The sequence below is a fragment of the Biomphalaria glabrata genome, chromosome 17, assembly GCF_947242115.1.
Source record: "Biomphalaria glabrata chromosome 17, xgBioGlab47.1, whole genome shotgun sequence".
NCBI lineage: Eukaryota > Metazoa > Mollusca > Gastropoda > Planorbidae > Biomphalaria > Biomphalaria glabrata.
Genome location: NC_074727.1, coordinates 8,260,961 through 8,274,372, shown reverse-complemented (window position 1 = coordinate 8,274,372; position 13,412 = coordinate 8,260,961). Strand labels below are relative to the sequence as shown.

General features: G+C 33.7%; 1 protein-coding gene across 6 annotated transcripts in view; it reads right to left on the bottom strand.

The window, feature by feature from the left end:
* Positions 1 to 13,412, bottom strand: part of LOC106070883 (sialin-like) — a 40,099-nt gene that overhangs the window by 13,124 nt on the left and 13,563 nt on the right. The window contains exons 1-6 of one of the 6 annotated variants that reach the window (XM_056015175.1): positions 9,235 to 9,388; positions 6,747 to 6,789; positions 2,101 to 2,299; positions 1,767 to 1,903; positions 1,222 to 1,415; positions 159 to 392 (exon numbers count right to left, since the gene is read on the bottom strand). In XM_056015175.1, the coding sequence (XP_055871150.1) occupies positions 159 to 392; positions 1,222 to 1,415; positions 1,767 to 1,899 (561 nt within the window). In that variant the 5' untranslated portion in view covers positions 1,900 to 1,903; positions 2,101 to 2,299; positions 6,747 to 6,789; positions 9,235 to 9,388. Of the gene's footprint in view, positions 1 to 158; positions 393 to 1,221; positions 1,416 to 1,766; positions 1,904 to 2,100; positions 2,300 to 3,121; positions 3,440 to 4,818; positions 4,841 to 4,940; positions 5,053 to 6,746; positions 6,790 to 9,234; positions 9,389 to 13,412 lie in introns of those variants that run through there. The other 5 variants (XM_013230864.2, XM_056015173.1, XM_056015177.1 and 2 more) reach the window with 5 other exon arrangements.

Sequence of the window (13,412 nt, the reverse complement as noted above, 5' to 3'; positions counted from 1 at the left end):
ATTACCTTGTAAAACTCTATTAGACTATTGATTAATGAAGGTAGTGTCATGTAAACTTAAAGGTCATGTAAACTTTATTACAAATGCCCTACTGAGGTATGAAGCACTTGCCATGTAAATTCAATAACATGTGATCTACTGAAAAAAAAGTCTATTACCTCTCCTAGGCCTTCCAAAACCCTAACAGCAATCAACAGGTAAACACTGTATCTTGCAGCCACTGGAGTGATGAGTGTTAGGACAGATGTACACAGTACACCATATCCAAACAGATTCTTCCCACCAAACTTGGAGGCAAGCCACCCGCCTGGCACTTGAGTGACTATATAGCCATAGAAGAAGGCTCCCAGGATGTAGCCCTGTGTGGTTTCATCCCAGTCGAACTCTCCCACCTGCAAACCAAAGAACAAGATCAGATGCATACAAACTTAGTAAAACATTGAAACTTAATTCTACAATTCTAATGGAATCACAAATATAGGAACTGTCTTAATGAATATAAAAGTAAATGCTAGACTCTTGCAGCAAGTCAAAATGCTTTTCAAAAGCATCCAGTTTCATGGTGTGTTCTCAAGACAATCAGTTCTGTAATTTATAATGTCAAAGGTAGTTCATATATATATATATATATATGATGGCTAACAAAATGAGGAACAGATCTGTAAAACAGATAACCAGATTAAAATTATTTTTTTTTAAAGTTGTTCTTTCTTTTAAATAAGTACATGAGATGCTCAACATAACCAACACCCTGTACGGCAGTGCTGAACAACTGAAGAAAACAGCACACTATTTTTCCTTGGCACAGTCTGCAAAAGAGCTCACAGCTCAGCAGCAAAAAGCTGGCTAGAAGAAGAAGAAGACCATCAGGATGGCAGTCTGGAGTGTAAACTGCTCAACAAGGCAACCATCCAATATATTTATATTTTAGGATAATGAATGTATTTGTTTTAAGTCAATATGTCACATTTTGAACTCAAATTTAAAATGCTACCTAGTTATAGCATCAAATGATAAAAGATAACTTTAAAAGATCGAAATGTTGAAACTGAATACAAGCATTGTTATTACTATTTCTAGACTAATTATTTACAGTAAATCTCAAAGCTATTTAAAACAAATATTATCTGTGATAATTCACTAGTCATTCAAGAGTCAAATATAATATACTGCAATACCATTTGAATTTTTTTTAGATAACAGTAAGAAAAAGATTAAAACCTTGGCTGGTGAAGTGGAGTTATCTTTGCCTGGGGCTGGGCAATCCGTACTTTTACTGGAGTTAGAACTGGAGGATGATGAGTTGACCATAGCCACCAATGCCACGCTGAGATCCACTCTGAGGCAATAAACATTGACAAAGCCAAGAAAGGCCATAATGGCTAAAACATGACGAGCAGCAATACACTGTGAGCCTAGAACAAAGAGAAATATCTGAATATCTGAAAAAATCTATAAAGGACTGATTTAAAGATAAGTGAGTTTATAACTTTTTAGACTTGGACTTGGATCTGTCACTGGCAATGTCTTTAAAACACATTATTCAAAAACAAAAGACTCTAAATTATCAGAAATTCTTATTACTCTGTCTCTTAATTAAGTTACTTTTGTTTGCATTGTCTATGATCAGTGTTTGGTTGTGAGCGATGAAATTATATTTCAAGACTTACACTTTAACAAAAATAATTTTATATAAAATAAATGAAATAAATTACAGGGGGGTTACAAAAATTTGTTAAATTTTAAATTGGCAATTTAAAAAATACCTTCTTCATCTTTTTTTTTCCTTTCTAGCTCAGCATAAGAAGGCAAGAGAGCATCTGATTCGTCCATGTCTTGGCTACCACTGTGTACTGATAAGTTGGACAGCGCACTTCCAGTTCTAGTTGATCTGGCCATGGTTCTGTTTGAAATTTTAAACTATTTTATATTCTTTTTATCTAAATTTTTCAGATTAAAAAAAAAATGTATTTTTTAAATTGTCAGCTAATTTTTTTTTATGAACTTAAAATCAGTAAAAACAACTACAAATGTTTTTGTTACAAAAAAAAACAAAAAAAACAACAACAATAGCTTCAAGCACAAAATGTGTATACAGACCTGGTAAATAACAATCAACAACAAAAAATATATTAGTCTGTGTTTTTTAAAGCATCATTTTGTTACAGATTCTGTAGGTTTCAGGGATGAAGAACATGAAGGGTATTGATTCCAGAGCCAACAATGAACAGATCTTTTGATTCCTAAGACAATGATCATGTTTTTTTTTCAGAGTTTAATATTTTTATTGCTTCAGCACCTAAGATAAGAAAGTAATTAATTTAAAATAATATGTAACTTATAAAATAAAAAACAATAAAGTACATAGAAGTGATTTTATTAAGTAGGTATCTCATCCATTCTCAAACTTTGTATTCCCAAATGAACTTACGTCGATTTATCACTTCTAAGAATCTACACACACTTTACCCTATACTTTTATTAGTAAGTTTCCATCAAAAAATGTGGAACCAACACGTTTAGCAAAAATATCTCAAGATTTATCCTCTTGGGATGGAGCTTTGAGTATTGGAGTTTCTGACAATGAAACAAAAGCTAAAGAAAAAGGCAGTGAAGAAAGTCAAAGCTAGTGCAAACCGATTTGAGTTATTCTGTCAATGTAAAAGTACTTTGAAGAAGATGATTGGATTCTACAGTACACAGAAAATGAGATTGTGCTTATTTTCAATCACCAAGGAAGAGCTGCACTGGTAGGGAATAATAAGGAAAATTTATATTTTTACAACAAACTCATCTCCAGCCTTTGTGAGTCTGACATTTGTTTTATTCTAAATTTCAGATGTTCCTTCAGAAATAAAAATTATTATGTTCTAGCCTTGAAATCCTCCATAAACACAGGGGATGCCAACTGGCAAGGCTTGAATTTAAGACCATCGAGATGATAGAATGGAACCAGTAAGTGATGCAGGTCAGAAAACAGGTTTCGATATTTTTTACTATGACAGCCATAGCAAAGAAATTAGATTACAATAATGTTTGTGTTTTTTTTGGTCACATAAAAACCAAATTAACCTGATGTAATAGTAATTTAGTAATTGTTAATATAATAAACTGAGCATACCTCTGGGTCAACAAAAAGTCAAAGGAAACCTTAATCTGTGAATATCAGAAACTATGAACTACAAATCCTCTATACAAAACATAGGGTATAGTATGCTTCATGGGAATGAGACTTTTTCTTTTTATAATTGTTAACCAAGGAAGGTCTAATCAGAGTTTCAATACATTAGATTACTGACTTCTAGTGTCATTCAATCATGTAGGAAGACATAATTGTATTAAAAAAGATTTTGTGAAAGCAAATTACATCCTCTTGTACATATGATTTTTTGTATTGAATGCAAATTGACTTTGAAGTAACGCTTCAAAGTCATATTAAAAAAAAAATCTTCTTTATTATTATTTTTTTTTTAGTGCTGATATTGCTTAGCAGCTGATCAACACAAACCAATTTTGACATTAACAAAAGCCTATCGAGTTAAGAAAAGAAAAAAAAAGGAACTTTGACTCTAGAAAGACATAATTGTAAACCAATAGAAATTAATAACCTAAATTTTGTGTATATAGTCTAGATCTAATGTCTATCTTGGTATATGTATATATACATACTATTCTCTATAGATTTATAATCTAGATCTAGTTATATATTATATAATATATAGAATTAAATTAATAAAGATCTTGATATATCTGAGATCTAATAGACTAATAGAACAGATTTAAGATTTAATCATTAGATTTTAGATAGGTTAGAATTATATTTAGATCTAGTATCTAGATCTAGTATAGAAAAATAGTTAACTTAAGTCTTAATTAGGATCTAGAGTCTAGATCTAGATCTTCTTCTTCTTATATAATACAGACGTTACTTCAAAAAGAAGATGATTACATCCTACGCGCCATGCATTTAGTCATGCATATTAACCAATGACTTAAATTCTGCCAAGTCACTGGTTTTCCTGGCTAGCTCAGGCAACCCATTCCATGCTCTAATAGCGCTAGAGAAGAAGGAGGATTTTGTTTTGTTTCACATGTTTCGGATGTTCCTTCAGAGTTGAAGATAGTTTACTTCCTAGTCCAAACCTCCAGCAGGACGACAGGGACGGAAGTGGGCAGGGTTTGAACCCGGGCATTTTAAATTTCGAATGCAGGCGGCCACAAACCTCGCGACGGCCCTGAAGATATAATAATATATTATATATATATATATATATATATATATATATATATATATATATATATAATATCAAGTTAAGAGATCTAGAACTAGTTTTTGACTAGACTTGAAGACTAGTAGATCTAGGTTTATTCTATTACTAGATCTAGATCTATATAAAATATAAATAGTATTAAATATATACAATATAATTATAAAAATATTAAAGTAGCAAAATCTAGATTCTAGATCTAAAATCTATATATTCTAAAAATATTTTTAATTTTATTTACTCTACTCTAGTCACACTCTACTGAATCTAGTAGTAAGTAGTAGTATTCTCTAGTGACTCTAGTCTTAAATCTTAGTTTATGAAATTAGTCTAGTGAGTCGTGACTGTCTTACAGTTTACTCTTATTCAACTTAGTGTCTAGTGTCACTAAATTTATTAAATTGATTAAACTTAAATTTAAAGTATAAAAGTTAGATCTAGGACTAGATAGTAGATGTAGATCTAGATCTAGTTAGTTAAATCTAGATTTAGGTCTAGTTAGTTATGATATTATATCAATATCATATCATGTTTGCGCTGGTGTATTTACATTTTACAAACTAGATCTATTATTTATTATATTAAATTTGTTATTTATGCAATCATATCTAGATCTATAATTATCTATAGATCTAGTAATCTATAGATCTAGATACTCTATACTGAGTATACTCTATGGTGTAGTCTTCACTGTTTGAATCACATGATGATGATAGTGTTCTTTAGTTTACTAAGTTCACCTACTCAAATATTTAGAGCAACACTGGTTAAAAACTAGATAAACAATAAGAGCTGTCTAGAGTAGCTTCCCTTGGTCCTTTATTATTGAATTATTCATTCATTGGCCTCCTTCAGTAGTGAAAGGTCCTTTATTTATGCTACATTTATTATTATTATTTAAAACAACGAAATAAAAGTGAGAGAAAGACTAAAGCACTATAAGATTTCAGTTTTATAGAAATGCTGACTGAGTCCTTTCCCTGATCATAGACTTGTTCGTGTCCTTGCTAACGTGGTATGGACAGTATAGACATGCGGAACTTCATGGTCCGACAGTAACGCTGGGCAGACCACGTATCCCGTATGGGGGACGAACATCTGCTAAAAGCTGACATAGAAGAGAGCACCTGGTTGCATGCGGCTTCAAAACGAGACAGCTGGAGGTCACTCACAAAGGCCGCGGGGTACACATTTGAGACCAAAAGAAAATCCGCTGCCGAGGACAAACGAAGACGGCGAAAAGAAAATCTTAATCGGCTAAAGGCAATGGTTATGTTTGCAGGCCTTGGTGAAGAGGGACAAGCTCATTTGAAGATCCGCTTTAGTCAAGGCATTTAGGGCGCAGTCATCTGCGAATAACAGTTCTCGGAGGCAGTCATATAGGCCTATGACTTTTGGTCTTTACCTTTAGTCTCTTGAGTGTTAAAAAGACTTGCGTCAGTGCGATATCGTATGTCTAGTCCACTGTACGCATTCTTCGCGAAAGGAATCCTTATATCATTGCAGTGGACATTTAGATGAATAGTGTTAGAGCCAGCACACAGCCCTGCTTCACCGTTTGGTACAGGAGAAGGCGTAGACTATTCGTCATTTTCTTGCCTTCGTGAAATTGACGCACCATTGTTATGAATTGATCTGGTCAGCTTAATTATTTGGGCATGATCTGACAAAGACCTTTCAAGGCTGGCATTCTCCAATGCTTTGGTCAAATCTTTGAATGTGGAATAGAGATATGATATGTGCTCCCTGCATTTCCCCCGTAGTTAGCAGACTGAAAAAAAATCTACTGTAATCTTACTTCTGACCTGCCTGAAGTGGTCCAGTTTCTAAGTGGTGTTTTAGTCTATTGAGCAATATTTTGAAAGCATTGAATAGGAGTCATATTGTACGATGGTTACTGCTTATTTGTTTATTTCCTTTCCTCTTGAAAAGATGACTATTGGAGGCAACTCTTGGCGTAGTTTCTTTTGGCACATTTTTTTTTGGTACAGCTCGTTTAGTAGTCAATTCTGTGCTGCCAATAACTGAATATATTTCAGCAGGAATGGCCGAGCCCGGTGCATTACCGCTAAAAATATATATAATTATAAGATAACAATTTAAAATCCTAATCTCGGAGAAGACTGGAATTTTGAATTTTGGGATTTTTAGGGCGACCCAGAGTCCACCCAACTCAAAGGATACCTGACTTTAGTTTGAGTTAAGGTTAAATTGGTCGTTGTGCTGGCCACATGACACCTCTATTGATCGCTAGGTCTGAAATGGAGGGGGAACTACAAATAAATAGTTTTTAAAGCAACTAGAATTCAAATTACTTTGATAATGAAAATAAAAATGAATACGGCAAGTAATGAAGTAAACAATGAATTGGCAATACGCTATAAAAAGTAAAAGCTAGTGTTCTTTGGACTATAAACTACAAGCCTTGCTATTTAATTTATGGTGATAGTGATGACTTCAAAATAGAAGGGAACACACCGGCAGAGATTGGCGTGTATCCAAACTTTGTTTCTTATTCAGCCTTCAATAAACAAAAATAATAATAAATAATAATAGTAACAATATGTGTATATGTAATGACAAGAAAACACGCTTTGGTGTTCTTGTAAGCTTAATTAGTTTAAAAAAAACAATAAGGTAAAAGTGTAGACTACATCTATGCTTCGAAGTTCTGAACATTTTTACAAAGCTTATGTGAGCTTGCGCTCCCAGAGCTATATTTTTATATATTTTATTTTTATAGGCTAGTGCCAAACTTATCATTTGTACTTCCGCTTTTGTGTATAAAAAGTGATGCCACGCTGTTTTAAAAACAGTTCAGTGTACAGTTGACCAGTGGTCAGTACCATATCTGTCTGTGTGACAGCTGAAGATATTTGTGGTATGTCGTCTAATTATATTTTTATTCCTGTACCTGGGACTGCCTGCTATTATTACTGCTGTGTTACTGCTTATAGCTGCTTTTAACTGCTGCTGTTGAATATTACTGCTAATAGCTGCTTTTTATAACTGCTGTTGTTAGATCTATTCTAATTCTAGGGAATCTAGTGTTATTTTGTTTCTGCTATTGATAGTTTTGTTATTGTTTCTGTAGATCTATTCTAGATCTAATTCTAGGGAAGCTTAAGCTAGTGTTATTTTGTTTCTTTATTATCTCCTTAGTAAACTTAGTTATATTTATAGTCTGTTTCTCAGTTCTGTTCTTAGTGAATAGTAAGGTACTGAGCCTAAGGATAAGATATTCTTGTTTTAGTGTTAGTGTTATGAGTGTAATAGTAGGATATTGTAGATCTAGACTAGTTTATTGTAGTGTGTTTGTGTAGATCTAGGTCTAGTGTAGTAGTTTTAGTGATTTAGTTAGATAGTTGTTTTGATCAGTTTGTGTCAGATAGTTGGTTTGGTTAGTTTGTTAGTGTTTGTAGTGGTGTAGATTTAGAGGGTAGTTTATAGTGGTTACTGTATATATTATATTTTATTATTATTTGATTCCATGTAAATAAAGTTTTGTTTATTTATACTAAACTAAAGTTTGTTATCTTGTTTCCATTTAGTTTAGTTTAGTATGTCTGGTTACTTAGGTGACTCTAGCCCCTTGGTCGTAGACTGAGGTGTCACAGATGAGCCCACCCGGTAGCGCTAACATCTGCCTACTGTTAGGTAAATTTTAATGTTGAGCAGCAGAGAATAGGTACTCTCTCTATCCACTCGCGCCTGCCTGACCTGCTCACACTTATATCAACTCACTCTATCTGCATATCATTTTTGTACACGTTATTTTCCCCACACCCTATCTCGTATCAAGTTTAGATTTTGCACAATCATTTCTTGTACCTGACAAAACAAGAATCAATATAAAAAAGATTACGGCCCCCATCGAATTCCACAATGGATCAAGAATATTCAAGCCATAGCCTCGTTTTGATCGTTTAAATAATATCATTTTTATAATCATTTGGCATTACTTTTTACTTAAAAGCAACCAGGATAACACATAACCAATGATAAGACTCTTATAATTCTTCTGGAATAAAGGATTTTTAAATATTTAAAAAAATGCTTTCTATTTAAACTGCGGCTTTTCGGGAAATACCGAAAATAAAATACAAAAGTTTGCGGTTCTTTGCGAAAAGCGGCGGTCAGATTGCGTATCTGTTAAAAAGTGTTCTTAGTGAGGAACCTGTTGATGTGCATACGTGCGATAATTAAGAGATCTCGTGAGCATCAGTGATATTGTCGCTTACATAAAGTAGATTCTAAGTGTGAAATACAATGTATTTCTCAGAAATGCTCGAGTCCTAACAAGTGTTGTCTAACCTTAAGATCTGCGTTTCGGAAGGTTGTTCTGATGATCCCGTGTTCGAATCCCGGCTACTGACATCCATTCGAGACTAGTACTTGTATTGGGTTAGGACCAGTGGCGTAGCTAGGCATTAGGTGGCCCGGGGGGGGGGGAAACTTGACCTCTTTAGGGTCCCTGCATTTTGACATTCGACATCGTGACATGAGATAATGGCGTACTATTAAATGTATAAAAAAAAATTCGGACACTAATTTGGAGGACCCTCAAGTGGGGACCGGGGGGATTTTCAATTTCAAATTTGCCCCCCCCCCAGCTACTCCACTGGTTAGGACACTTACTAATTTATAAAGGGACCTGTGAAATTTCAAGACAAGAGACGTAAAAATTCGCATTGACATTTTATACTGGGTAACTTATAAACTCGACATTATTTAACAGTTGTCTAAAACTCTGAAAAAAAATGCTTATTGAAAATGAAATATGTGTAGGCCTATGTGTTTGGGGATCTTTAGGATTTTTTAAGGCTACCAAGATAAAAATAAACAATAATAAAAAAAATAACAACATGTATTTAATTGACCAAAACTATGCCATATTTTACAGCTATTTACACTTGCAGTTTAAAAATAATGCTAATTAGGACGCACTTTTAAAGACCATACTTACTGAGCTACAGAAAATGTTTGTACTTTAAGATTAGAAGCTCTTAAGTTTACATCGAAAGTACAGTCAACTAACAAAATTCGAAACATGTACGGAATTACACACACTGCATAACAAATGCTAATTGGAAATGATTTTTATCGACTTCATATCGATACCAAGTACATCGAAACTCTATAAATACAAGTTGAGTTAGCCTCGTTATCAGCGTGTTGACCTACATTTCTTCTAATTATCAGTTGATCGTCAGTTTAAAAAAAAATAATTCCCAATCATGTTTGTATATCACCATTGACCCTTTTTATTGCTGTGCATTTAAAAAAATGACAAGATAATAATGTTGAACAAAAACTCTCCCTATAAATGTGAGTATATCTCTACGTCTGCTACGTGGACTGTTGGACATATACTTATATTTAAAGAACAAAAGAAAATACAAAAGTCAGAATCAAACAACATGCTCTCTTGAGCTTTCTCTAATCAGTTTCTTAAAATATATCTCATTTTATGTACTTTAAAATGTTGGTCCAAATTTAGTCCTTTACAATCTATGTTTGCTATAAGAGTGGACAAATAAATCTCGCTCTTTTTTTTTTCGTTAGAATCCGAGCCACTATAAGGTTTTATTTCGTTTCTCTTCTGGCTTAGAACATTTGGATAGTGTTCCTCGATCCTTGAATTGAATTTTTACCATGACTCAAAAGTCTATTAACAAAAGTTTAGATTTTCTTGTTAGACCATGGAACTATACTAATGGAACAACAGCTCCTAGTTTTTACTAGGGGAGTGCCGTCGCGCATCATTTTCACGCATGGTGCAATATGGAGAAATTCAGGAGGATGCAAAAGAAGAAATTTACTCATCCAGTCACTTGGACTGACCTTCAATGAGAGTAAAACTTTCCTACGCTTTATTTTATTAGATCTCTAAAAACTTCATCCATTTTCTCACAATGTTTTGTGATTTATAAAATTTTCCTGAATAAGGGATCGTCACAAAAGTTATTTTTTTAAGGCCACCCCATTAAAGGGTAACTCCGATGGTTTTGACAATTTTTGATATAATATGTGTTTTGATTTATAGATAATGAATATATTATTCTTTTTTTTTTATTTGCAAGAATAACTTAGTAATTGATGTTTTTGTGACATAATTTTTCTGCGCATCCAAAACAGTCAGATTTTCACTGAATTTCAGTGTGACGTCACGACGGTGCACTCAAATCCTATTGATACTCATTGATAGGGAGGCGAAAAAGAAATTATCTTTGATAAAAAATTTTTTTCATTATTACATCATTAAAATACTTTAAAAGAAATTTCTAATGGTGTATAAATTATGACTGTATGTTTGACAGTAAGAAAATTATGATTTTTTTGTGCTGTTTCGACCTAACATTGGTTGACATGGAAAAAGTGATGAGAGAGCTTGACGCTGGCTCAGCCGGCGAGACACACCCCCAAGGTCAAAAGTTAAAAAGTTGGAATTGAGTTTCGTAGACGATAGCTCTACTTATTAAATAAGAAATTTAATAGTAGATCTAGTATTCGTAGTAAATTTCTAGCTCACAAATCTGATTTCATTTATATTTATGAACTTCAGTTGTTTAAAATGTCTCAGTAGTATCATTAATTGAATTCTTTGGCCTGGAAATCCAATGTATTGTTGGTACTGCACCTGGTATTAACTTCAATTTTTTTTTAAAATCCCATTTCCACAGCAGTGAAGTTGCTGAAACAGCTTCTCTCAAAATGGTTTGAGCATAAGCAGGAATTAGCTAATGCCTTTGTAAAATATTTGCTCTTCAGGCGAATAAATTTTCCCCATTTTCCCTTTAAAACTTCATCTCTTGGAAACAAATGAAATGAGACACTAATTTCTGTATCAGCATACTTGCTGATTTTATCTTTGTGATTGGAACTACTGCAACAAGCTGAAGAACAATATTTAATTTTCTTCAAGTAGAAATAGAGGTTTATAAACAATGACCGATTATAAATCAACGTGGAGACTAGATCTAGCTGTGAAGCGTAACAATAAATGCGATCCGATAGGTCTAGATCTAGACTAGAGAGTTTATCGGTTATATAGGTCTAGATCTATATTTAGCCAGCACCTTCGTGACGTCACGTTTTTAAAAACTAAAAACATCTCGCAGAACCCCGTTTTTTGGGGGGCGTGGAGAATTTTCTGTCTAATTTATTAAATATAAAATTTTCCGAGCATTTAAATAAAAAATGATCTAATGTTTACTATTACAACTTTTTACGCAGAATTTAAATATGTCAATAACTAAAATTTGAAAAACTATCGGAGTTTCCCTTTAAAATAGCTGTTTTCAGTACTTTCACATTTGGGTATTTTACATAAAATCTGGATTTTTTTTTATGTACATGAAATCATTATCATCTGTCCCGCGTAACTAAATCCTCCACTTTTCCCGGTGTTAATTATGATCTAGGTTCACAGTCAGCAATAAACAAACAACAACCATTAGTGTCATGGCGGAGAATGATACTTTATTATATTGAACGCGTGCACCTTTGCGCACCATATCAACATCCCCTTTTCTTTAAAAAAAAAATTAAAAAAAAATAAAACATTTCGGGGAGTATCATAGAAAAAAAATAAAACAACAACAACATAAACAACTAAACGTAACATACATGTATACGCTTCAATCAATATGAAACATATCACATTTAAAAATCAACATTCAATAGCTCATTAAGACACATAGTCATTGAATCTTGGCGGTTTCTTCAACTGATCCCTTGGTCGCAGGGAATGATGAGTTGATGAGTGGCGAACGTGTTGATCCTGAGTTCTATTGTCCTGTATGTTGTTATCAGTATCGGGAAATATATCTTCTTCTGTTTCTCTGTTCGGGTTAATATGCACTCTGTTTCTTTGGTACACTGCACCATTGTCACCTCGAATAATGTAAGCTCTCTGATTGACTTGAGACTGGATTCTTCCACGTCTCCATGTAGGGTCATTAGGAGATTGGAAATAGACCATCTGTCCAGTTTTCAGCTGACCTAAATTTCTTGACCTCTTATCATAAGATGTTTTTACACTCATCTGACGTTTTTCTTTCCTTCTCATAATGTTCTCTTGACATGTAGAAATCTTAATGTTACTCCTTTTGTTTGGTATCAGTGTTCGAGTCATCCGACCAAAAAACATCTGAACTGGGCTTAGATTTGTGTCTTGCCTTGGAGTATTTCTAAATTCCAGAAGAGCTTCATAAGCATCTGACTTTGATTCTCTAGATTTCTTCATTATGTTCTTCAAAATTTTAACTGCTGACTCAGCTTTTCCATTGGATTGATGGTGTCCTGGAGAAGATTTCAAATGAGTCACTCCCCATTCCATCATAAATTTGGAAAAATATTCCGATGTGAACTGAGGTCCGCTATCAGATATACAAACTTTGGGCACCCCATATCTTGCAAATAAAACTTTCAGTTTCTTTATAATTGCGTGTGTTGTTGTCAACTGCATGTTTTCTACCTCTATGAAATTTGAATAATAGTCCACTATGGCTAGATATTGTTGGTCACACATTTGAAATAAATCAATTCCAATCTTGTCCCACGGATTAGAACCTATTTCGTGATGTATTAATTCTTCTCTCTGGTTTGCTGGTTTATTTTTCTGACAAATGTAGCATGAGTTGGCTATTTCCTGTATTCGAGCTGATAATCCAGGCCAGAAAACTGTTTCTTTTGCTCTTCTTTTCATTGAGTCTACTCCCAGATGTGCTGCATGGAGTTTTTCTTCTATTTCCTTGCGAAGTGATATCGGTATGATTATTTGTTCTCCTTTCAACAGGAGTCCGTCTTCGTATGTTAACATGTCTCTTAGTGAAAAATATTGTTTGAGTTCAGGTAAACTATTATGTTTGTCTGGCCATCCATTTAGGATATACTGAATAAGTGTTTGCATTGTTCTATCTTTCTCTGTCTCGATTCTGACTTTCTCCAGCACTGCATCTGGTATTGCCAGTCCCACTGTATTGACACAAACATCAGGGATATCACTCTTTTCCTCTGATGGGTCTCTACTCAAAGTATCAGCTATGAACAAATTTTTGCCTTTGACATATTGAAACTGGATATCGTAACGATAAAGACGCATCATTAGACTTTGTAGCCTTCTCGGAGCAGAACTGAGTG